Source organism: Cyrtonyx montezumae, unplaced genomic scaffold (assembly GCF_038088225.1).
Source record: "Cyrtonyx montezumae isolate F1298 unplaced genomic scaffold, pur_monq_1.0 scaffold_24, whole genome shotgun sequence".
Classification (NCBI taxonomy): Eukaryota; Metazoa; Chordata; class Aves; order Galliformes; family Odontophoridae; genus Cyrtonyx; species Cyrtonyx montezumae.
In genome coordinates, this window is record NW_027071981.1 from 8,430,668 (window position 1) to 8,453,535 (window position 22,868).

The window sequence follows — 22,868 nt, forward strand, 5'->3', positions numbered from 1 at the left end:
AGGACATGGCTTTGATGATTTGTGCCTCACATTTCTGAACTTTTAATTTGAATACATGATGCCTGCATGTTGCAAGATCACAATGATCTTACAATACCACCCCAACATATTGTCTAGTAATATAGCCAAAATACAGCACATAGCAAATGGAAAATTTCCCCTCTCCTCCCCTGACACCAGTACACACCTCTCCATGAACAACAGGCAAGAGGGGAGAGCACCTAAGAAAGGAAGTAGGCCTAAAGGTTCCCACGCAAAATGCTTCAGTAGCTCTGATTCTGCAAATACTTATAATCTTACATCTGAAGTTACTTATGTTTACTATTTTTGGGGGGAAAAACAAACCAAAAAAACCACCATCAAATACAAAGCAAAATTTCACACAAAATGGAAGATGAGAATCCTTCTGTCAGCTATCACAACGATTTAACATCGCAGTATCCCAGTGGGCTAAGCCACCTGCACTGAAACATATGTTTGGTAAAGCAGACAGGTAAATGCCTTTGCTTGGAACAGTAAGAAGCCATTTAGATGTCTCTGGTGAAACATCAAAAGCGTTCCCAAAGGTAGCAGCAGGTGACCTTCAAGAGGACAATATACCCAATAGAAGAGAATGAAATGGAAAACAGAAAGAGATGAAACCTAACACAGACCACAGCATATGTATACTGCTGCTCTGGTTAAGCTTTGCATTCACAATTCATTACATTTAAATAAACTTCACTCCTTAGCTATCTGCGTACATGGCAAAAGTATCTCTAAACTATCACACACGCAGCACACAGCATGGCTGTACCTGCAAGTGGCAGCTCTTGACTCACTGGGTACCATGGGCAGGGGACCTGTGCACTACATCTTACTCTTTGTAATGACCCTCTGTTTCATTAAGCAGCCTGATGCTTTGCTAGAACAAAAGAAAAATGCCCTCCTGCTATAAACATCATGCCTCTAAATCCTGAACTGAAAAGGTTTTGTATTTCTGCCTCCTCAATAGACTGTAAGGTGCTCGCTTCCAGAGCACAGGAACCAAATACGTACAATAGTCTTTCTCCTGTTTATATTCACTTTTATACTAAAAGCTATTCCAACATTTAACAGTTCTGCTGCTAAATCAAATGGAATAGAATATGGCATGGGAAGAAGTTGCCCCTCATTTCAACATAAACAGCACAGATAGGTCTCAATTACAATTTTGGATACAGATGAAAAAACGGCACTTTTCTTCCTCTTCTCTCTTAAGTTTCACAAGGCTTATCCACAATCTGCAGAAACAGCAGTAGCTGAAGATCTCAAATTGGTATTAAAACAGACTCAAAGTACTCCCTACCTCAGATAACCCACATTTCCTTTTGGAGTAAGAATAACCATTCTTCTCTTTTAAAGCGAGAATAACCATTCATTCATTCCCTGTAACGTATTGGTTTTCTCCTGATTCTCAAAATGACTGCAACATGTCCCTGGGGCTCAGTGCTTCAACAGGTTGCTGCCTGCCACAGCAGCTCACAGTAATTCAATTTGAAGCATTATTTTCATCTCCAAAGATTCATGCAGCAGCCCTGATCTGAAACTCCTTCAGCAGCTAGGTGAGAAGCACCGATTTTTTTCCCACTGGCGTCCAACTGCGATCCATCACACACTGCATGGCATTCCTCCTCTTCAATCTGCACTGCGTGTCAGGGGAGTGCTGCTGGCACCGGTTTGGAGTTGTGCCCGACTTCATACAAGTTACAGATGCCTGATTTCCAGAAACAGCTGAGCATTCCCATGACAAAAATTAACAGGGAGCCAAATGCAGGGACCCTAATAGGCTCTGCCATGGGCAGTTGCAAGATGCTAAGTGGATTTAAGAACTGGAAATGCCTGTTTGGGGTAGGAGGAAGAAAATAAATGAATAGAGATTCAGAACTGGGGTATTACATTTCAGTGAATAATTTATATATTGTGAGAATGCCCACATTCATGGGAAATTTGGCAAAAGAACTGTTTGGTCTACTGCCTGCTCACACACACACCTGCCCTGCTCAAGCTGCCTGGCAGGCTTCCCAACACACTACCATGGTCCCAGAAAAAATATTATGCAAGAAATGCCGTTTAGGCCCTATTAAAATAGATTTTTTTTAAAATCCTTCTTCCCAACTTTGCTTCCCAATTCGATTTACTGATGTATTTTACACACATGTTGACAAATTATTTTCTTCTGTAGAGCAGAAATTCTTGTCTTTGCACTGCCTGGCTGGACACATAAAACGCACAGCAATTAACAGCACTGAATTTCAGCTGCAGCGAAATGCAGACTTATGCCCCACTCTTGCAAAAGAAGAACAAAAGCCCACAAGAATTAAAATGACTAATTATTTTGAGGCTCCAATACAAATACTTGAAGCCCAAGGCAGCGCTGCTGCAAATAACAGCAAACAACAAAGAAAAGAAAACAGTGGCACAAAGGCTATAGCACATTGGTACTGGTAACGTAGAAAACAATTTGACTGTCACATACAGCACATAAACCCCATATCACCAAACAGCCACTGGCATTTTAGCTATACCTTAAGGGCCTATATGTATTAAATGGCATTTGTGAAATTAATCTGGTTTGAACCAAGGTTCAACTCGTTCCAAACCAAAGCTTTCCTGTGATTTGTGAAAATGACAAGCTAAGCACCATGGTTGCTGGGCTTCTTTTGGAATCTAAAGTAAAGCAGTAGCAAAATGCATCAGTGTATTAAAACTGTGTGGGCAGTATGAGGAATGCATTGCCACAACCCCTATTCAGACAAGAGGCTATCCTCACTTCCACTAAATTAATTAAAGAAGAGTTAATGGGTGTTATAAAGCCTAGCAGTTTAGGGGCACAAAAGCCCCAGCGGCTAAAATTATGGAAACAATTTAATTCTGTTAATTGACCCTTAGGGACTTCATTTCACTAAGGCTGCCCTGAATGAACACAATGCCATGAATGCATCTATTGGTAAAAGCATTCGCAAACTCCTTTGAAACATTTGACCAATAAGGGAAGTCAGAAGCAGACGGGAGACCAGTGACATCTGACTGCCATAGATGAAGGCAATGGAAGATTTGGACATATTTTTCAGCTCAACAAGAGCTACAGTAATGATGAACATATATCAGATCACTCCTCAGTGTCATCTATACTCAAAATTTCTTCTTGTATAATTCTCCTATACATCCATCTAGGTAAAGGGAACACCATCAGGGCGACCTTTGAGGAAATTATCTATGGTCAGTATAATGGGGCAAGGTGCTGACTTTGAATAATGACAAGAATGGTTTGTTTCTTGCTACATTCAGGAACCAGTAGCTAACAAAGCAGCATGAAGAAAATTAATTTCCATAAAGGCTGTTTAGAGGGAGAGCTATTAACTTTTTGGATTTTTTTGTTTTGTTTTGTTTTTTTTTTCCATTTAGAGTTGCAAAGGGTAATAGAAATGCATGTTGAATAACAGAGAACAGGTCAGGAGGAGGTAGCAGGATTATTTCAAAACCTTTCCTCAGATTTATAGCAGCTCCTGTGCAGTTTAAACTGTTGTTTTTAAAGAGTGATGATAGCTTTAAATTTTTGGCCTAAAATCTGTTTATTTCAATGGCTTGTTTAATTCCAGAGAGCAGGAATTCCAATTTAACTTTGCTATGTTGGTTCTCAGTACTGTACCTTTGCTGTTTTTAATCCTCTAGAGAAAGCAAGTAAACACTGCAATAAAGAAATTCATGCCTACATAATCTGAGATCCCACTACCTATCCATCTCTGAACATTTTCTATCACTATTCAGAATGCTCCTTTTGCTGAGGAGGAGGCTACTGAGCCATTTGTTCACTGTGTTAATTGATGCTTAATACAAAAATACAATTCTGCAGATATCTTTATTGCATTACGCCAACAGTTCAGTTAGTATAATTGCACACAAAAAGCAACCAAATGTAATTTTCTTCTACTTAATACTCGCTTCGCTGTTCCTTTCAGCTCCTTCATCTGATTAACTAATGTGACTCAGAGTTCTTCCGAGAAACAGCCATGCAAGCACTTGCAACAGGACACTCTGGTGCAAAAAAACCAAAGTCTTTGCAACCACCAAACACGTGGGGAAGAAACTGGAGCTGAAGGAAATGGTAATCCAGTCCTGAAAACTGTGTGATGACAGCTTCCATACAAGAAACCATGGTCTCACAATAGCAGGTTGGATGGCACAACACAATGCAAAATTTGAGGGGAAAAAGCTTAACATTTTTCTTCATTTTACAACACATCATTTTGGTACCATGTGCCCCGACACAAGTAAGTTGTCAGCAGACTGATGAGAAGATGAAACATCAGAAGACAGGCTATCCTCATGGCATTTAGGGCCTACTCAGAAGCATCAGAAATCTTTAATTAAAGCTTGAGTGCTCAGTTTCTTGTTATCTCCTTTTGCCTACTGAGAATCCTATTTTCTCCCCTTGCGTTTCCATGATAGTCATTTGTTTACCTAAAATTCCTCATTAGTGCTCTCTGTATCTTTCTGTGCCTGAATTTTCTATATTCTGGTCTTGTCTATAAAAGGAAATTGCATTGGTTTGATTTAAATTGGCTTTTTAATTGGTAGTTAAACTCCCTGTAGAGAGATGCTGTGGTTGGAGCAGTTGTCAGTTTTACTTAAACTAATAGCGAACAAATTTAAAAACTAAGCTGAAGTAAGCAGGCTTTACATCTGTACAACCTCTGTACAGATTTAATCTGAAATTTCAATCAAAAGTTCTAGCTACAAACCTAGTTGCTTCAATACTCTGGTATAACAGGCTTTCTTGCCACTTTTTGGCAGGCATCTTCTAGAAGCAAGAAGCTGGCATTCCTGTAAATGACATGTTAATTAATTAATTGAAAAGGAAAACCTGTGCATAGCCTTGTTGCTATCTACCTTGCATTGCAAGTAACTGGGCAAATTCAGATCCACGTGGATTTTTTGTGAAGTCAGCCCTGGTCATCATCAAGAAACCTGAGAGAATAACATCACTACTGTAGCAGTTTGGGGTCTTGTTCTCTACACAGCACATTCATCACACTACCCTTTATAAATGACAGCAGTTAGTAGATCTTTATAAGCTAGAAAATACTTTATGGTGTGGCTGTGTTATATGCTTCAAAACGTTTGCTGGCTTTCTGTGTATGGATCATGGAGATGTGCCAAGCCACGTCAAGCAATGGCAGGGCTGAAGTAATTCCCTCCTCACAAGGCCTGAGAATAGAGATGACAGTAACACTGGCAGTGATGACAATTTATTTCTTCTGCTGAAACTGGATTTCCTAGGACAGGCAATATCTGTAAGAGGTTGTTCTCAGTTACAGGGAGCAAATCCATCTCCTTACTCTTAAAAGCAATGGGCCTTATTTGGGTATGTGGTCAGGTAACCAAAGTGGTACCTGGCTTTCAGGTTGTATTCCTAGTTACGTAGGCTAAGATGGCTCAGAGACTTGAGGAAGGCATTTTATTATTCTGTTGTCTCCTTAGCTACAGAAACAGAGTTTTTTTCCTTAGTTTCAATTCTTAAGAAGAAAGTAATGCCTGTGTGGCACCACACGACCCAAAGATCACATTAGCTATAATTACTTCTGGCTGAGCTTATATTGGTCAGTGCAGATTTTGGGACTTCAGGGTGGTGATGATGCCATTGTTTCACTCACGCAACAGTAAATATGGGGCCTGATAGCAATGGCCTTGGCAGACTCTGCCTGAGGTTTCTTAAATGCATTACAGGATGCAGAAGGTAACAAGATTAAACCTGGGTAAAATGCATAGCCTAGGGACTAAACAAGCATCTGCACTGTTTACTGAAAGCAGGGAGCCAGGAACACAAGTTAAAAGGTGATTCTGTGCTATAGAGTCTACCTTGTCCCAGAGGTGCAGAACCTGTCATTTGCTCCTGTTAAGCTTCGTATGTCTGGAGACTGACCAGCAAGCTCTCCCTGCAAGGCCCCTCTATCCTTGTGGAAGTCAACAGCTCCTTGTTTAGTATCATTTGCAAGCTTATGGAGCAAGCATTTAAGTCCTGTGTCCATATCATTTAGAAAAACATGAACAAGCCCTAAAATGCACACGTCCACTCAGCACAGCATCCTCTCTTGAAGACTCGTTCTCCCCATCTAATCCTTTGCTCCTGCACTTTTCTTGCTGCATGTCGCTCAGTACAGAAACTATCAATAAACTCCACTTGATGCAACTCTTGGCAGACACTGCAGACATCATTTTCCACTGCTGGAGGTCACTTTACCAGAACTTGCTGGTTCAGGTACCAGCAGCTGCTCTGCTGGGGCTAATATGTCCAGCTTTTCAAGCAGGCTTGCAAGACTATATGGAGCTTTGGATCACACTGGCTAGACTGCTGTTGGTATCAGAACTGACTTAACACTACCTCATTTATTTCAACAGTACACTGCAGGTAGCAAAGTGAAATGTAACACAGAATAGAACAGATTTAAAGAAGGCTTTTTAAGATGAAGGAATGAGAGCGAAGGAAACAGCATGAACAAACTCTTGAGCTTACTCATTAAAGCAGGCATGTACCAACCATACTCCTTTAAGTTAAGAGGAGTGGTATTTCAAATTGTGGGGTCAGTTGTCAACTTCAGCCCTGTGTGAGGAGGAACAGCTGCACACAGTGCTAAAGGTGGCACTTGTAACCAATGCTTCTTTCCTGTAGTCATCCTTTATTGCCATAGTCAGCCTTCCTCCCCCAGGTAGGTCTGTGGTGCACCCCTAGGTTGGTTGTGGCCACCTGAATTTAATCAGTAAGAAAAACTAGCAAGGAAGAGGTAAAAGGAAATATACTGAATAGACTAATATATAAATGCATGTGTGTGGGCAAGCATGAGAGAGGAAATATACAAATCCTCAGGATACAGTGATGTGACAAGGAGAGAAGAGAAATTGCATGACCATTTGTACCTTGCCACTACAGCTAAGCTGGAAAGGGGAGCCATGGAACAAGAGAACCAGGTATACAAGAATGTAATTTCTGACTAGCTGAAAATTATGTTTCTAAAATCAAGTCCCTTGCTATACTATTTGAAATAGGGATATTACAGAAAAAGAGGAGTAGTTATGTTATTTCAAACCAAGCCTATATTAATTAGAGATGAGTGTTAAGGTTACCACGTTCTGGACGTAGTTATTTTGCTTTGATTCCTTCCTAGTTTTAAATCATGAGATCAAATAAAACTGTCTCGGAAATCTTTTTTTTTCACAAATTTGCAATCAAAATTACAGGTACAGTTTTAAAAGCTAAAGGCAATTGCTTTGTATGGAGTTGGGCTTTTTTCTCAAACTTAGAAGTTCTGAAGGAAGGTTTTGTTTAAAAAAACAGACAAAAAAAAACCCCAAAAAACTAGAAGAAAAGAAAGAGGAGTCATACTGCCTTTAGCCACATTTAACCCAAATCTGTACTTGTTGGAAATCTCTGCAGTCTGTAAATAATTCTCAGTTCAGACCATTACCTGCTGGACCAGAAATGGGGGCAGTGCCAAGCTGGAGATTTCCCAGAAGCTTTTGTTCCCATCCAAAATTGTTCTGGCCTCTTCTACTAGTGAGCAAATTGCTTGAGTCTGGAGTAGTACTTCGAGGTATCTTCTCTCCATTGACTAGAAAACAAGAAGTCACAGACTGATTTATCACTGTGCTGAGTCAGCATGTCATCCCAAGCTCAAGGTAAATTTAGGGCTGGAGGCTTCTCTGCTGAGAATTAGAACCTGGATTAACAGGTTATAATGGTATTAAAAAGAGTTAGTAGATTGACTTTCAATTGCTGCCATGGGAACTGTGACAAATTAAAAATAAATAGGAATGGGTGGTGGAGAAAACAAGTGAATGAAGACACAAAGTAGAAGTACAGAACAATCTTCAGCAACAATTAGAAAGCTTTTAGCCAGTTAAAATAAGTACAACCTTTCTGCCTAACTTTAAGATCGCTTTAGAATATTGGAACCTGAGGTGCACTGTTTCTATGCACAGTAAACAAGACCTATTGTTGGATAAATGGAAATACACACAGCCCCAGACACTGCAAACTAACACAAAGCAAATGAAACTTTCTGTCTGCTGTTGGATGAGGAGATGGCTTAGAGATTTTCAGTCCACTGAAAACGACAGAGGTTGTAGCTTCAAGCCCAGGAGACGAACAAGCAGTCAAGTTCTACCATTCATCTCAAAGCAAAAGTTTCATGAATTATGAGCAGCAATCCTCATGCAAGTTATTTTAGTAGTTGGGTAGGGATAGTGATAGGAGGATGGTTGGACTAGATGATCTTGTAGGTCCTTTCCAACCTTATGAACCTATGAACCTATTGTTTGAAAGAACAGAGTGACAGATAATTAAACACAGTTAACAATTTAAGCATCTCAGTATGCATGAGGTTACAAGCTAGATATAACTGCTCAATAAAAATCAAAATGGGGTGAAACTTGCAGCAGAGGTATAGACTGAACCTATTTTAGAGGCTGGTCAATCACAAAGTGTAGATCTAAATCCAAAATTTTCCCAAGGGAATGAGGGTGGGGATCTTAGTTTCTGATTCAGAATGTATATCAATCCAAATCAGAGAAAACTAAAAACATAAGAAGTACAACAAAACAAACTTGTTCTAATTTAACTAATGAACTGCTCTGAATGTTATTGCAAAGTTAGTGCCAATCACAGACTGCTTGTCTTTTCCAAGACAGAGTCCAACTGTCATTCATTTTGATAACTGTCACACAACCAACCAGGTCGTGTCAAACTGTAATTACAGTCTGGCTTCTGCATCAGTTTGTGCAGATAGGTAATGCTACTATTCTAGTTGCAAGCTGACTCTCCGACACCATATGTCGCACTATCCATTTACTGCCAAACCTGGAACCAGTTCACCAGTCAGTTCCACTAATAAGATATGTGTCTGAATGGTTTCCTTTATCTGAACCCAGATATTTTAGAAACATACCTTTTTTTGAGTGTCTTTTGAAGATAGCAACACACAATCCCTTCCCCACAGTTTCCAACCCTCTCCAAATTTCAGCTGTGTGGAAAATAAAAGACAAACCACCACTTGCAGACAGAAGGAAAACTTACTTGTTAAAAAACAGTCCAGACTAAGGGAGACATTGTCAAAAGCAATAACGGCATTGGATCCTTTTTCCCATGAAGCAATGATTTGAAACCAAAACCTGCAGAGATTGGAAGAGCAGGGATTAAAAGTCTCTCCGATAGAGAGATGAAACAGTACCATTCAAAATTAAAGCAGTTTCTGAGTGGAAGAAAAAGGCTTTCTTTTCACTTATAAAAATATTAAATTGACAGAATCCTAACTCCTGAACAAGCAAAAATGATCTGAGGAGGGCAGCTGTACGTGAATATATACATGTCCCATGAGAAGCACACAAGCTGAAGCAGGTGCCAGCGCTTGTAGGGTGATGGGTTCAGAATTAAAGTTAAAATTGAAGTTAAAAGCAAAAAATCAAGCAAACAAACAGTTGAAGTGATCATATTCTCTGACACTGAATAGTCCATATCTCATCATCCCTTGGTAGAAGCTGTGCAGGTTTACCTTAAACCATTCTTAAATTCTCATCTGGAATTTACAGGGAATAGGCTTTTGCCATTCCTACATTACAAAATAAAGAGGTAATACCAAATGAGGATGAATTTACAAATCAACAGGTACAGCAAAGAAAATGCACAACTAAGTATTCAAATCTGACAGTAAACATACCATCGCGTTTTCTTTTTTTTTTCTTTTATAGGGCACATATGGATTTGTATTTTCCTTTAGCTTAAGGTTTTCACATTACCTGGAAGCATACAAGGCCAGGTTGGATAGGGCCTGATTTAGTGGTTGGCAACCCTGCCCATGGCAGGGGGTTGGAAATGGAAGGACTTTAAGGTCCATTCCAACTGGAGGCATCCTATGAAACTATGTTCTCCTCGTGCATATCTGCAACATTAAGTCATGATACTGCGCTTGGGACAGGAAAACAATTTACAAAAGCAACTAACAACGGTGTGAAAATCAGATACAGTGCCAAGAGCTTGTATCAAGACTTAGAAAAACATGAAGACAGCAAGCTTCAGGATGCAAACTGCAAGAAAATACAAGATATTCTTTAAACTTTTTGGAGTTTTTAATGTAGATAACTTGCTGATGGGTCCTACTTATATTTTTTAGATATAACTATTTCACCAGACATAACACATTTAGCCAGAATACGACTTCTTGCAGGTGTTCCAGTTCAGATGACAAACAGATGAGCAAAAAAGGTTTTTCTGAGTAGCATTCCTGCTTATTTAAAAAGGCTGTACAAATTCTGCTTCCTGCACTGCTGCAAGAGTCTAGACACCAGCAAGAATTTTCTTCACACAGACTCTCATCCTTATATATAGCTATTCATGTAAAACATTTTCTCTCATTGTTTTGGTGGCTATCAGTATTCACACATTAGACTTGTTGCCTCTAGCAGTTTTAAAATCTACCTCTCCTTCACCAGTGAATTTTAATCTCACAAAGCAACACCCAAGTGATGCATTTCTGCTCAGAGGTACATTTACTTTGGGGACCACATGCCCTTGTGTTTTGACTGAGCTGTCAGCCAAAGCATGCTCTGATCTTCTTTCTCCTGTAAGTTAAATTCCAGCAGCAGAAATGACTGAGCTGTATGTGAAACACATCCTAACCTTGCCTTTCCAGACAATGAACGGTTGTTTTTACAAAGATTATCAAATCCAGTTCCTAAGAGCAGGAAGCCATGATACAAAAGAGTGTGTCTGTCATGAAGGGGAATGTCATCTAACGTGCCCAAGAAAAAATATAATAGGTTGCTTGTTATTTAAGAGACAGCCTTGCATATTTCCACTACAGAAACACTGAGTCCAGAACATATGAGAAGTTTCCTGAAGTTCACCAGTGATTAAAAAAAGAAAAAAAGATAGAGGAGACCCAAAATAGAAAAACTGTGTGAATGTCAAACACTGTCAAGACCACCAACGTTGCTCTGGTTGCCTACTAATCTGTGTTTTTCTTTAATTTTCTAACATGAATGCAGATTCAGTACAAGCCTTCCCTTGAGATCAGCATTACTGCAACAAATAGTTCATCTTTTTCTCTTCTCCAATTTAATGCCACTATTAATTTAGAAATATGATGTCTTTCAGATTCCATTGAAACAAGATCATCAGTTAACCAGCACTTCAATCATTAGCTTTGGTGGTTTTAGCTTAATGGGCTAATTAAGGGAAATTTAATCAAAACTGAAGATGGAAATGTCACACATCAGTGAGGAGGAAAAAAAACCCGACAGACTATCCTCATTCCCTTGCCCCCTCCTTTTTCTTCTTTCTGTTTGATCCGTGCTTATTGAAATCAATGGAACAACTCCCCTTGGTGTGGCTGGAAGCTGATATTGAAACACCAGACACACGCTGCAGTGGTGACTTAGTGTAATGCAGGAGGGAGGTGGCCATGACTTAGTTATTTTTGCAAAGCTCTAAGTGGGCTACGCTGACTGTGCATCCAGTACTTGAACTAGCACCTGTACAGCACAGACACTGGTCCGCCTCACTCTGTGGACATGGTGGATGGTCATGAAAGACCATTCATAAATGCTATTACAAAGAAGCAGCAAAGCAGTGCTCATAATTTTGCTGTTGTTTTGTTGCTTATTAAATACCCTACAACATCCTCACATGGAATTCAAATCCTGGTCAGATAACGGTGCTTGCAAGCTACATTTCTTCACTAGAATGAAAATATGGCTGCTATGAAAGGTTTTAAGGACTCTTGATACTAGAAAAATTGCTACTTGAGGACTGGTGGACATTTTTGTCTCTTCTTTTGCCCTATTTGGATCAAGAAACACAAGCAGGAAAAAAGAAGTTCCATAGATGTCTGACAGTAGGGAAGTACAAGTTACATAAAGCAAAGCTGAGCATCAGCTGAACTGTAAACAGAAAATGCAGTCTTTTTTTTTTTTTTTAATAATCTGTTCAGGGAAGATGGAAAATGTTATACAGGTGGACAAAATAAAATTAATTCAAACCTCCCCTTTGGGGAGCATCAACTTGGCTTTCTGAAGGATTCAAATTTCACATAAATTCAAAAACCACTCAGGGGTGACTACTGATCAAATACTTCAGAATCACAGATAAGAAATGCCACCAAAGGCATAGCAAATTATTTTCATTTGGTTTGTTTCTTTGGCCCAACCCATGAAATTAGAATCCAGATGAACTGTTCTTTGAAAGGTAACACCACGTACATTCCAAGTAAGCTAAAACCGACACAGAAATGGGACAGCATTGAGACTTCTGTACTGCACTCTTCCCCACTCCTCGCAAACTTTGAATATGATTTCAGAGTGTTCAGTATCTGAGACTAATGATATCATTTGGGGTTTTCTGTTCAGTTGCTTCTTTTTGTTTCCTTGTGCTTTTCTTGCTATTAACAGAAGACTGGTTGTTCTCATGCTCTGTGCCTCCTTCCTGAAATCTAGGGCTCATCTACAAAGGGAAATAAAGAGCCAAACTTATGAAAATATACCTACGTAGCAGACAAACTGTTTTGCTTATGACCTTGTCCTTAGGTCTTCACTGCAAAGAAAAGTTAGGTTTCAGATGTATTACGTACTCTGCCATGTAGAGGAGAAATACAAATCGTTCTCCTTGTACTGAGAACCTCAGCAAATTTTGTGTGAAAACACTGCAGCTCCCTCCCCTTCAGCAGCAACCCTGAATTCCTCCTAAACGTCTCTGGCTCATGCAGACACTTGGGTTTCCAGGTAGCTATCTTTTTGCTATTATTTTAGAATGACTTTTAGCAATAATTATTTTTTCATCTTAACATAAAGACAGGGATTACTGATCAAGATTGAATGTTAATCTCCTCTGTAGTCTACCCCCCAAGAAGTATGCCTGTGTTGTTTTGCCTCTGTACTGTTTTGCCCCTGATGGAACCAATTTCTCTCCCTACCTAGCTAAAATAATTACAGCTGAACCTGCTTGAGATTGAGGTACTTAGAGAAGAGAAACGTTTCGGGTCAGTAACCCTTATTACATTCAGGTTCCCATTAACTCCTCTGTTAAAAATGATGTATTGTTACTTCACAAAGAACTTACTATTTGGGATAAAAGACATATTCAGGTGGAATGGGATTATTTGGAGTACTATAAGCATATTAACAGTTACAGAGTCTCAGTTACAGAGACAGAATTAGCCAGTAATAAGGGTAAAGTTTCAAAGGTTTTATTAAGGGCAACCATGCAGAATATATGCTTGTACAAAATCTGTCACAAGTGCACACTGTCACCAAAAAAACCACTTTTTCAGAACAGCCATCACCAGAATAACTTTCAAGTGAACAGCAGTAGACATAGTTAATGCTATAGAACAGCAGGACAGTGATAGAGACATTAAAGACTTGTTCTGTTTTTACACCAAGAAATGGAAGACTACTCATCGGATCTAGAGAGAAAGAAAGAATGAAGAATTCTGGCTGTAGAACAGATGCAACTAATAAATACAGACATGATAATGTATAAGGCGTCTAGCTTGTATGAAGGATCCCTGTTTCTTTGTGGTAAAATGGGAAGAAACTTCAGGAACAACACGAGACGATTGTGTATCTGAGCACAAAACATTGCCAAGAACTTTCCTTTTCTCTCTCTTCCTCAGTGAGAAACCTGGCATCCAGAAACTTAGCAGAAATATAATTTGAAATGAATATGATGAGCAAGCAGTGCAAGAAGAAATGATTAGACAAGAAGAGTGCTTTGGCACAGTTAGCAAAATATAGCAGAGCGGTATGACTGAAGATATCTTGATACCGCAGCAATGAGCCAGTGGTTCCCCAGCTGCTTTGGCTGCCATTGAGATCAGAGTTGCTGAAGGATACAGACAGAACAAAAGATCTCATTCCTGAGGACCAAAAGAGAATCCTGCTTTAATATAACCATAAAAAGCCGATGAGCCCACTGCAGTTCAGATAAAACCAATGAGCAAGGAGGACTGGAATGGATAAAGATACCAGTTTAATGAACAAACAATCATTTGGACACTGATTCAGACTTGCTGCAGCAGAGTATTTCCTTCTATGGTAACTGAAGCCTGTCAATTTTTTATTTTTTTAATTCAATACTCAGGAAGGTCACATCCTTATCTAGCCTTCCAGTTTAAATCACATTTTTCTCTTCCAGTGCTGTAAAATTCCTCAGCCCACGTTCAGGAAAATGTTATCAAGAACAAGATTTTAAAACTCTTTTCAGTAGAACGGAAGCAGAAGAACATTATTTTTTACTCTCTGGACCAGGTAATAGCACACAGAGCCTAGCCCTGCTGAAGAACACTTGGTTTATCTAGTTTGGAGAAAAGGAGGCTAAGAGGTGATCTCACTGATCTCTACAACTTCCCAAGCAGGGAAAATAGAGAGGGAGGTGCCAGTCTCTTCTATTCGGTAACCAATAATAGAATGAAAGGGATGGCACAAAGCTGTACCAGAGGAGGTTCAGATTGCACACAAGGAAAAATTTCTTTCCTGTGAGAGTCATCTAACACTGGAGTAGGTTTCCTAGAAAGCTGGTCGATCCCCCATACCTGTCAGTGTTCAAGAGACATTTAGACACTGTCCTCAATAATACGCTTTAACTTCTGGTTAGCAGTTGACTATATGATCTTTGAAGTCCTTTCCAACTGACCTGTCATACTCTGAATTTCAATTCTGCTGAAGAGAAGGCTGTACTGAGTTTGGACAGATGGCTATTAATACTTTCTATTTTTACCAGGTTCCTCTCACCGAGTTTACTCTGAAACATTTAAAGTAAATGACAGTTGTAGTGGAGAAGATAGGTCTGAGGAGACCTGTGTGGGACCAACTCCAGCTGGGCAGGCTCACATGACATCCATTTCTAAGCAACTTCAACCAGAGGGCAGACAGACCCACAGAACATTCAGTGTGTGTTTTTCCACATCCCTAGATCAGCTTCACTGAGGGAGTAGTAATCAAGTGAATTAGAATTTAATCAAAGTACTACTATTCCAGTCAGGTGTCAGTCTATTAGAGCTAATTCTTTTTAGCCTTTACACTGTCTAGCAATACAGTTGCTAGATGGGCTGGTGATAATCAGCATTAGCCTGCAGTAAGTGCTGGAAAGTCATTTCTTTACACATGCTAGTGTTTTATCTACGAGAGATATTCTTTTCTGAGATATGCCTTAACCACACTGTCATGAGAGCAAAATGTCTAATTGTTAGCTATACAAATCACTCATGCAATTACATCAGGCCTCTGTTTGCTGTTGCTGTCACATTCCTGTGATGATACCATTATTAAAATTTAAGCTCATGTTTACCAACTAAAAACAATTGTAAGAAGAATCAAGCCCTAACTATTACAGAGCTTTCAAGACTATGTTCCCTACTTGTATTTCTAAGCTGGAAAAAACAGCCTTCAGGAAGCTTATCATTTACCAATGGAAAAGAAACAGCATTTTTCCACTGAGTAAAACAGTTGTTTTTTTTTAAATAATGTAGTTCTTTGTGCTGTTCTTAATTTAGTGTTACATCCATGTGTAAAAATGAGCAATTTTCTAGCTTTCTCTAGCTTCTGAATATTATCTGATTTGCAGACAAACTGTCCTTCAGGGCGGAGTAGCTGGGCCTTTTGCCCTTCTTCACCTGTGCTCAGAAGATACTGAGCATTTGGAATTATATTTCTGTTAACCACAGGAGCTGATCTTCAAGACTGTTTTCCAACAGAACAAGGAAGATTTAAAAAGCCAGGACTTGAGCATCCTTAAATTTCCCAAAGCAAAGGAAAGACCCTGCACAGGACAAAATTACAACTGGATGGCAGGAAGGAGGATTCTCAACCCTCTCCCCATTGTTCTCACTGAAATTAAGGATGTGTGCAGGGTTCCCCAGGCTAATGCTAGAAATTCAATCAGTCCCAATTTAGCTTCTTTGTCATGCTCCTCCATACTTTCCGTGCCTGCCAAATCACCTGAAATGTTCTAGCTGTGCTTCTCTGCCAAAATATAATTTCCCCCCAGGAGCTTGAGTGGTATAAAACATTTAAGAATTGTCTGCATCTAAAGACATAAGTGGTCTAATATTTTGGAAATCTTCCTAATCTTAAAGGTCTTTTCCAACTCAAACCATTCTATGATTCTATGATAATAATTCTTTGAAGGGCAAAAAGCCAAACACAGAAATAATGGCTAAGCAGGTTTTGAACAAGCATACTTTTGAGCAGTTTTAGGTCATATTATCTTGTTATTAATAATACGTACCATTCAGCTTCCCAGTCAAAATGGATGGCACTTTCATTTTATGTGGTAGTGGTACATTAGAATGCTTTATTCAAGAGCTTTACTTCTGTGGGATGATTTAAAGTTTCAGCTCCTCCTGCAGGAATATCTGCAGTATCCTGCTTCTTCTATCTAGTGCTGACCCTCATAGCTACTGATGGTGGCACCAATTAGAAAAAGGACAAACTGTAAACTCTCTGCAGACCCAGCACAGAATTCACATCAATTAAATAATTCTTACAGTTCAATAAAGCTATCTGTCAGTTATCTCCAAAGATAAACAAAATAGGATAAATGCAACACTGCTGTCTCCCCAGTACTACTTTGGTGCATCACTTCCATAGAGTTCTTAATTTGTACATCAATTCAGATTTCCTAAGAGGCAGACTCATGGTGGTGAGAAAGATGCCTGCAGTATTTTTACATCTGACAGGAAGGACTGGTTTTAACTAAATCAGCCCTTTAAAATGTTTTTAAAACAGCACAATTTCTTTGAATAAATGTGGATTAAAAACTTTTCAAGAGACAACAAAACCTCGAAGTTCTCCTTGCTTACATCTTAACACCCCACAATCTCCTCTCTCAGTTAAGCCAGTTGTCTTTCTCTGAAAGTAATGGGAAAGTAAGGGTGTCAAAACTTTATAAATAATAGTCAGAGCTGTTTATCAGTTGGATCTGCGATTCCATGTGAGCATTTCTAGCTTGGTTCCTAACATCAAAGTATTCTCTGTCTGACAGTGCAACAAGAGAGAATTTAAAGGAAAGCAATAGTATAAGAGTACGGAATAATTCAGATACAAAACACTCCCATGGCAACATTAGAAAATAAATCACATAAATAATAATGGCAAAATACACCAGTCTTCAAAGTAAACACAGCTGAAGAGAACGAAGCCACCAGGTATTTTTACAAATGGTGCTTCAGCACTGACTGCACAATAGGCCTAATGCATATATTTTTAAAATCTTTGACGCACACATTAATTATACATTCAAGACCAAAGCATTGGCAGTGTCCTTGTCGTATTTCCAGCCTACATGCAACTCTGGAGACAGCAAGATAAAAGGCATGTTCATACAATGTTTGTTCAAACTCTTTATGAGGCAAAACCTTAATGAAATCCATTATTTCTAGGGCACAGATTCCCCAAAAGACAAAGGACAGCAGCGCTCATGACACAGGCTGCAGATGCATCTTACTGCCTAAAGGCAGGGCAGCAGGAGGTGAAGTATGTTTGTGTCTTCTCTAAACAGTATAGGCCAGACTACACACAGAAATAAACAAGGAGCAACAGAGCATTCCCTTAAAGCTAACTTGTAAGAAGCAGCTAAAACAACACTCTGTAAATAAGCATATGCTACCAGATAAAGCATACGCTAACAGATAAACCTTTTATGCTTAAAGCCAGACTGCAGTTGCAACTGAAACAGCTGTTACTATGCTGATCCTCCAGCTACAGCTAACACAAAGGTGCTCATAACCACCCTTGTCTGATTTGGCAGTAGGTGCTTCTCCCATGTCTTTCATCCTCAGATTTAGAGGCATCAGATGTTAAGGACTTTGATAGCCAGAAAAAAAATTAACTGTGGAGCTCACATCAACTCTAGCAAATCATAAAAAGACTGAGACATGCTGCACAAATTAACATGTGAAGAGAATCATTATTTCCAGTCAGTGAAATGGAGACACAGAAGTTGCACGTTGCACAACCAGTGACCCAAGTGGTGAATCAAAATTGCTTCTAAATCGTTGTAAAAATTGTTCTAAAATGGCTTGCTAATCGCTCAAGCTATTTTCACTACCTTTCTAAGAAGACACCTCACAGGGACAAAACACTTCCTCTCCCTGAGGGAACCACTTCCAGGAACGATGTTGGCCATTTTCATGGCCAACTAATGATGAAATGATTGATTAGTGAGAAGGAGAACGATGAGGAGAGACTCATACCTGTCCAGTATATCTGGGAGAGGTAAGATCAACCACTGCCATATTCCCAAACCTTCACTGTTAGCTGAATGCCAGAACGTCCTGCTCAGCTCCTTCCCTGTCTTGTTCTCAACCAGCACCAAGGATATATTTCCCAGCAAGGCACCACGGATGAGCCATGACATTCGGAGCTAGAAGAGAAAACATAAGAGGTTAAACATAACAAGCATTATCCAAAAGTTAACATATTCCTAACTCTTCATTCATTTCTTTGTTTTCTTATCACCAAGAAAGTCAGTTCTCTCTCCCTTATGACCATGTAATCCTTTTAGAAATCGCCAGTTTCACCACACATGTGGAAGCCTCTAAGAGTATATCCTATTTACTATTAGAACTATCAGCCTTTAAGTCAAAGTTGAGTCCAGAACATCTCTGTTTTTGCATATGTGTCTATAAGTTTAAATGGACCAGTTAATAATTTATTATCTGCAAAGGAAGACATCTCTCCCTTTCGATGCCATTGAAGAGGTTCAAGTCAAGACTAACAATTTTTTTCAGCAACATTTTTTATATGCAGGCATACTCATGGGGACAATAGCTGCAGAAGTAAAACAATTATATTCTCATTCCTTATGTACTCTTTTCAAAAATTAAAAATCCTTACCTCCTTGGTTTTACAGACTTTCTAATTAAGATTTGATAATATTTAGTTTAGTTGTTTTTTTTCTTTCTTTCTTTTAAATTAATTAAAATACTTTAGGGAATCTATTTTCTCCTTGTTGTTGTTGTTGTTACATTAAATGCAACAAAGTCCCTTCCTATGTAGTTATTCCTATGTATACAAAATTATTTCACGTAGACCTCACATTCTATGATTTTCCCTCTCTTGACCTTTGAAAAGAAAAAGAAACCTTTCTCCATCAGGATAATCTCAGAATCTTATATGAATATAGCTGTCTAATCTTGGAAAGAAAAAAAGCTACCTATTTATTAATAAAAGATATATAAATATTACATTGGTCTCTATAGACATCTCAATAACCAGTGGAGGTGAGATTGCTGAAGAAATGAGTTTATTAAAGCTACATTAATGATGGATTTTTGGACACAGAGGTGTTCAGCACAGAGTCACTGCATGTTAAAAGATGGCCCTCAATTTTAACACTTCAAAGCCAACAACAAAGAGTCAGGGAACTATGAATTAAATTCATATTTTGAAAGGAATATCTGATACTATTACTTTGATAGCATAAAATATCTATATGCATTTCTCAGCATAAAACAGAAGCTGCAAATTCTGTCCTGAGCTCTTTCACAGAATGTACTAGGAGTAAGAAACCAATTATGTGACAAAACACCAGAAATCCTGTTTTGAGAAAACTTCATCTCTGAAAGAGCAAGGTCTCAGGGTGACACAAAGAGGGGACGGGAACCAGCCTAAGGCTGCACTCGTCCTGCATGGGACAAGTGCTGCTGCACAAGGAAATAAAGGAAGACAATTTATAGAGTCAGGACTGGCATAATGATATGACTGGATGTGTTTGCACAGCGCTCTGTTGCAAAGTGTACATCAGCAGCTAATTTCAATGGTGGGCCCTTTCTCTTATTTTCCTAATGGAGAAATCATCTTATGATCTAAACTTTAGAGAAATGTTCATAATCTACCCTTCTGTCCTGATTTCTCTGTGGTCGTGGAATGTTCTGAGTCACTTTGTGACACAGCTAGGCAAGGACTAAGTTCATACACACAAATTCATCAACACTGGTGAAAGAGGCTTCTGACAAAGATTTTGTGGTGCAGGAGGCTGATGCCTGCAAACTTCAGGACATCTGCATGGCTATTCCTAACTGTTACTGCATACATGGCCTCAATGCCAGGTGACAATCAAGACAGTAAAGAACCAGGTGAGCATTTAATATTCCTAAGTTGAAGAGGAATTCCTTGAACATACAGTTAGACTGAAATTACAGTGTAAATTGTGCAAACTGTAAATAAATTCTGCCTTCAATACCACTGGAAGATCTTTCAGATCCACTGAAATCTCAGGATCACAGATTGTAGGCACTGGAATGGACCTCCAGGGACCGTCTAGTCCAGCCTCCTAAAGCAGGCTCCCCTACAGCAGGTTACATGGGAAAGCATCCAGGTGGGTCTTGAATATCTCCAAAGAAGGGGACTCCAAGTGCTTTCTCTTGAGGAAATTTATCAGGATTAAACTCCTTTATGAAACTTCCAAAACCAGACAACGAATAGGCTGATTATGGTGGACATGCAACAGATTCAACCTACTGCAGGAAAAAGAAATCCTCTTACTGACAACCTTCATGTGAAACAGTTTCAGGACGCTAATGCCAATTGTACTGTAACACTCCATGTGAAATTTCTAAGATAGACAAGTAGGAATGACTTCGCTGTGCCATTTTCACAATTCAAAATTGAGGAGGTAAAGCCTTGAACATCTTAATACACACAGGATTTCAGACCTCTGTCTCTTCTGGAGACCTGCCAGACAATAAGAGGCAACATCTACATTGTCAGAAGTGAGAAAAGAGCAAGCCTTTGATAGCTATTAATGTAACACCAGAGAACAAGCTGAAGCAACTGATGAATTGGAATGGATGCCTTTGCACACATGTCAGCTGTTTGAGGGAAAGACATAGCTGGCATTAGATGTGGGAGATCAGCTTGCTGGCAAAGTGCAATGTGCAGACTCTAATGAACTGGCTCCAAGTGAATTAACTGTCACTGTGTCCAAATGGGCATTTCTGGCCGTGTTTTCCATCATTTCTAAGCTTCACAGCAGGGCAGTCCAGGTCTTTTCACACCTGCTGAAGTGAACCAGAGCAGATGATGAGCTGGATGCCATAGTAATGACTTCCAAATGGGGCTGGCATTCATTCTACAGAATACACCATCAATGATGGCAGGTGGTACCACATACACGATGAGTTCCTGTAAATAGTGCAAGACAATGCTTAGAAAAATCTGAATCTGGGCTGTTGGAGGCATATCCCTAATGTTATATATCAAGTATCTTTCTCTGTGTTAAACCAGCAGCAAAATTGTCAGAAGCTAGAAACATCATTTAGAAATTAATTAAGCATTGCAGGTAGATGCTGGCTCAATACTGCCTTGCTTTCTGGCTTTAGAATCCACCATAACTGATGATTAGCTGTTCACATGAAAACTCACTGACTCTGTAAATGAAATGGTCTGAACTGATTTGTGCAAAATTGAAGGGGGAGAGAGCCCACTGTTAAAACATAACATTGAAGCAAAACTTTGGTCCGGTGGCCACATGCACTGTACTGCAAACAATGCCTGTAAAGATGTTTTCCTAAGAATCTTCTTGCCTATGAGTTTATGGAATACCTGAGCTGACAAGCATGAGACTCAGTTCATCCATGAAAGAACACTAATCCTCATCAGTATCAACTTGGCGTGGCAGGTTTAAAGGTGAAGAGAAACACTGAGGGTACCAGAAACACAGTTCCAAAACTACCTGAGAACTAAGCAAGACTTGCATTTTATTTTTGCATGCACAAAAGAATTAAAATACCAAGACCTTTCTGAGTAGTCAAAGCTTGCTTGCATCTCAGAGTTAAATTTAATGGCTAGAAATATTCCAATGTAAATTAATGTTCTGATGTCTGAATGAGAACCAAAGACAGCAGCTACTTACACATACTCCTCAGGGAGACCCTGAGGGAGACACTGTGGTTGTACCTTAGGGTACAGTATTCCCTTTACCTTAGGGTAAAGTATTTTTAAGAAGATAAAGAAACTCTGAGAAACTGCCAGAGTTGGATCCCACTGGATTGCTCCCTTACTAACTGCACCGCAACTCTACAGGACAGACTTACATCTTGACAGATGGCACATGATTAACTCTCCTGCCTCCATCCTTCAACCCCATTTGTAACATTCAGTGAAAGAACTGATCTTAAATTTCCTGACCAGAACTGTGGATTCTTGAAAAACAGGATTTATTTTCTGAACAAAAATAAAGCTTAATGTGCATTATCTTCTCTGGACAGGGAACAACAGAAATTGTTTTCAGATGCGAATCCACACCTGAGCTATTGGAAGTCAGGCACTCAAGAAGTGAAAAGACAAGAAGCAGAAGTTGGAAAGCATCTAATCATTAAATAAGAACTAAAGATACAAGATGGAGTATAGTTTATAATATCTGCAGACATCTCTGCCAAGTCTCAAGCAGTTTTGTACATGAATATGAACTATGTTTGAGGTATGAAGTCAATCACTTTGGCAATATTGTTTTTCTTATTAGAAAGGAGACATTCTTGAGCATAAATAGAGTTATCTGTTTTGACTGCTCAACAATTAAGGCTTAAGAATAAGAAAGATGAGCCAAAATTCTTACTCTTGTGTATTGATGAGATCAACAACAGTGCACAATCAGTCCCCCTTGTAGTCTGCTGAGACTTTTGCTTCTGCTTAGGCCCTAGATGCATGAGCAAAAACCTTCTGTAAACAGACAGACTGATAACTCAACTGATATAATCGTGTAGCTTCAAAATACCTATGCAGGAAAAAGAAGCTTGTATTTTATATAAAGAGATTCTTAAACTGTTTATTTGCTTGTTCTTTCTTATTTATGCTTTTAT

The 22,868-nt window shown here is 39.2% G+C and overlaps 1 protein-coding gene across 1 annotated transcript in view; it reads right to left on the reverse strand.

The window, feature by feature from the left end:
- The window catches only part of ALK (ALK receptor tyrosine kinase), a 272,781-nt gene that overhangs the window by 29,267 nt on the left and 220,646 nt on the right, over window positions 1–22,868 (reverse strand). The window contains exons 9-11 of the mRNA XM_065739616.1: window positions 18,261–18,430; window positions 9,092–9,186; window positions 7,485–7,628 (exon numbers count right to left, since the gene is read on the reverse strand). Of these exons, the coding sequence (XP_065595688.1) occupies window positions 7,485–7,628; window positions 9,092–9,186; window positions 18,261–18,430 (409 nt within the window). The remainder of the gene's footprint in view (window positions 1–7,484; window positions 7,629–9,091; window positions 9,187–18,260; window positions 18,431–22,868) is intronic.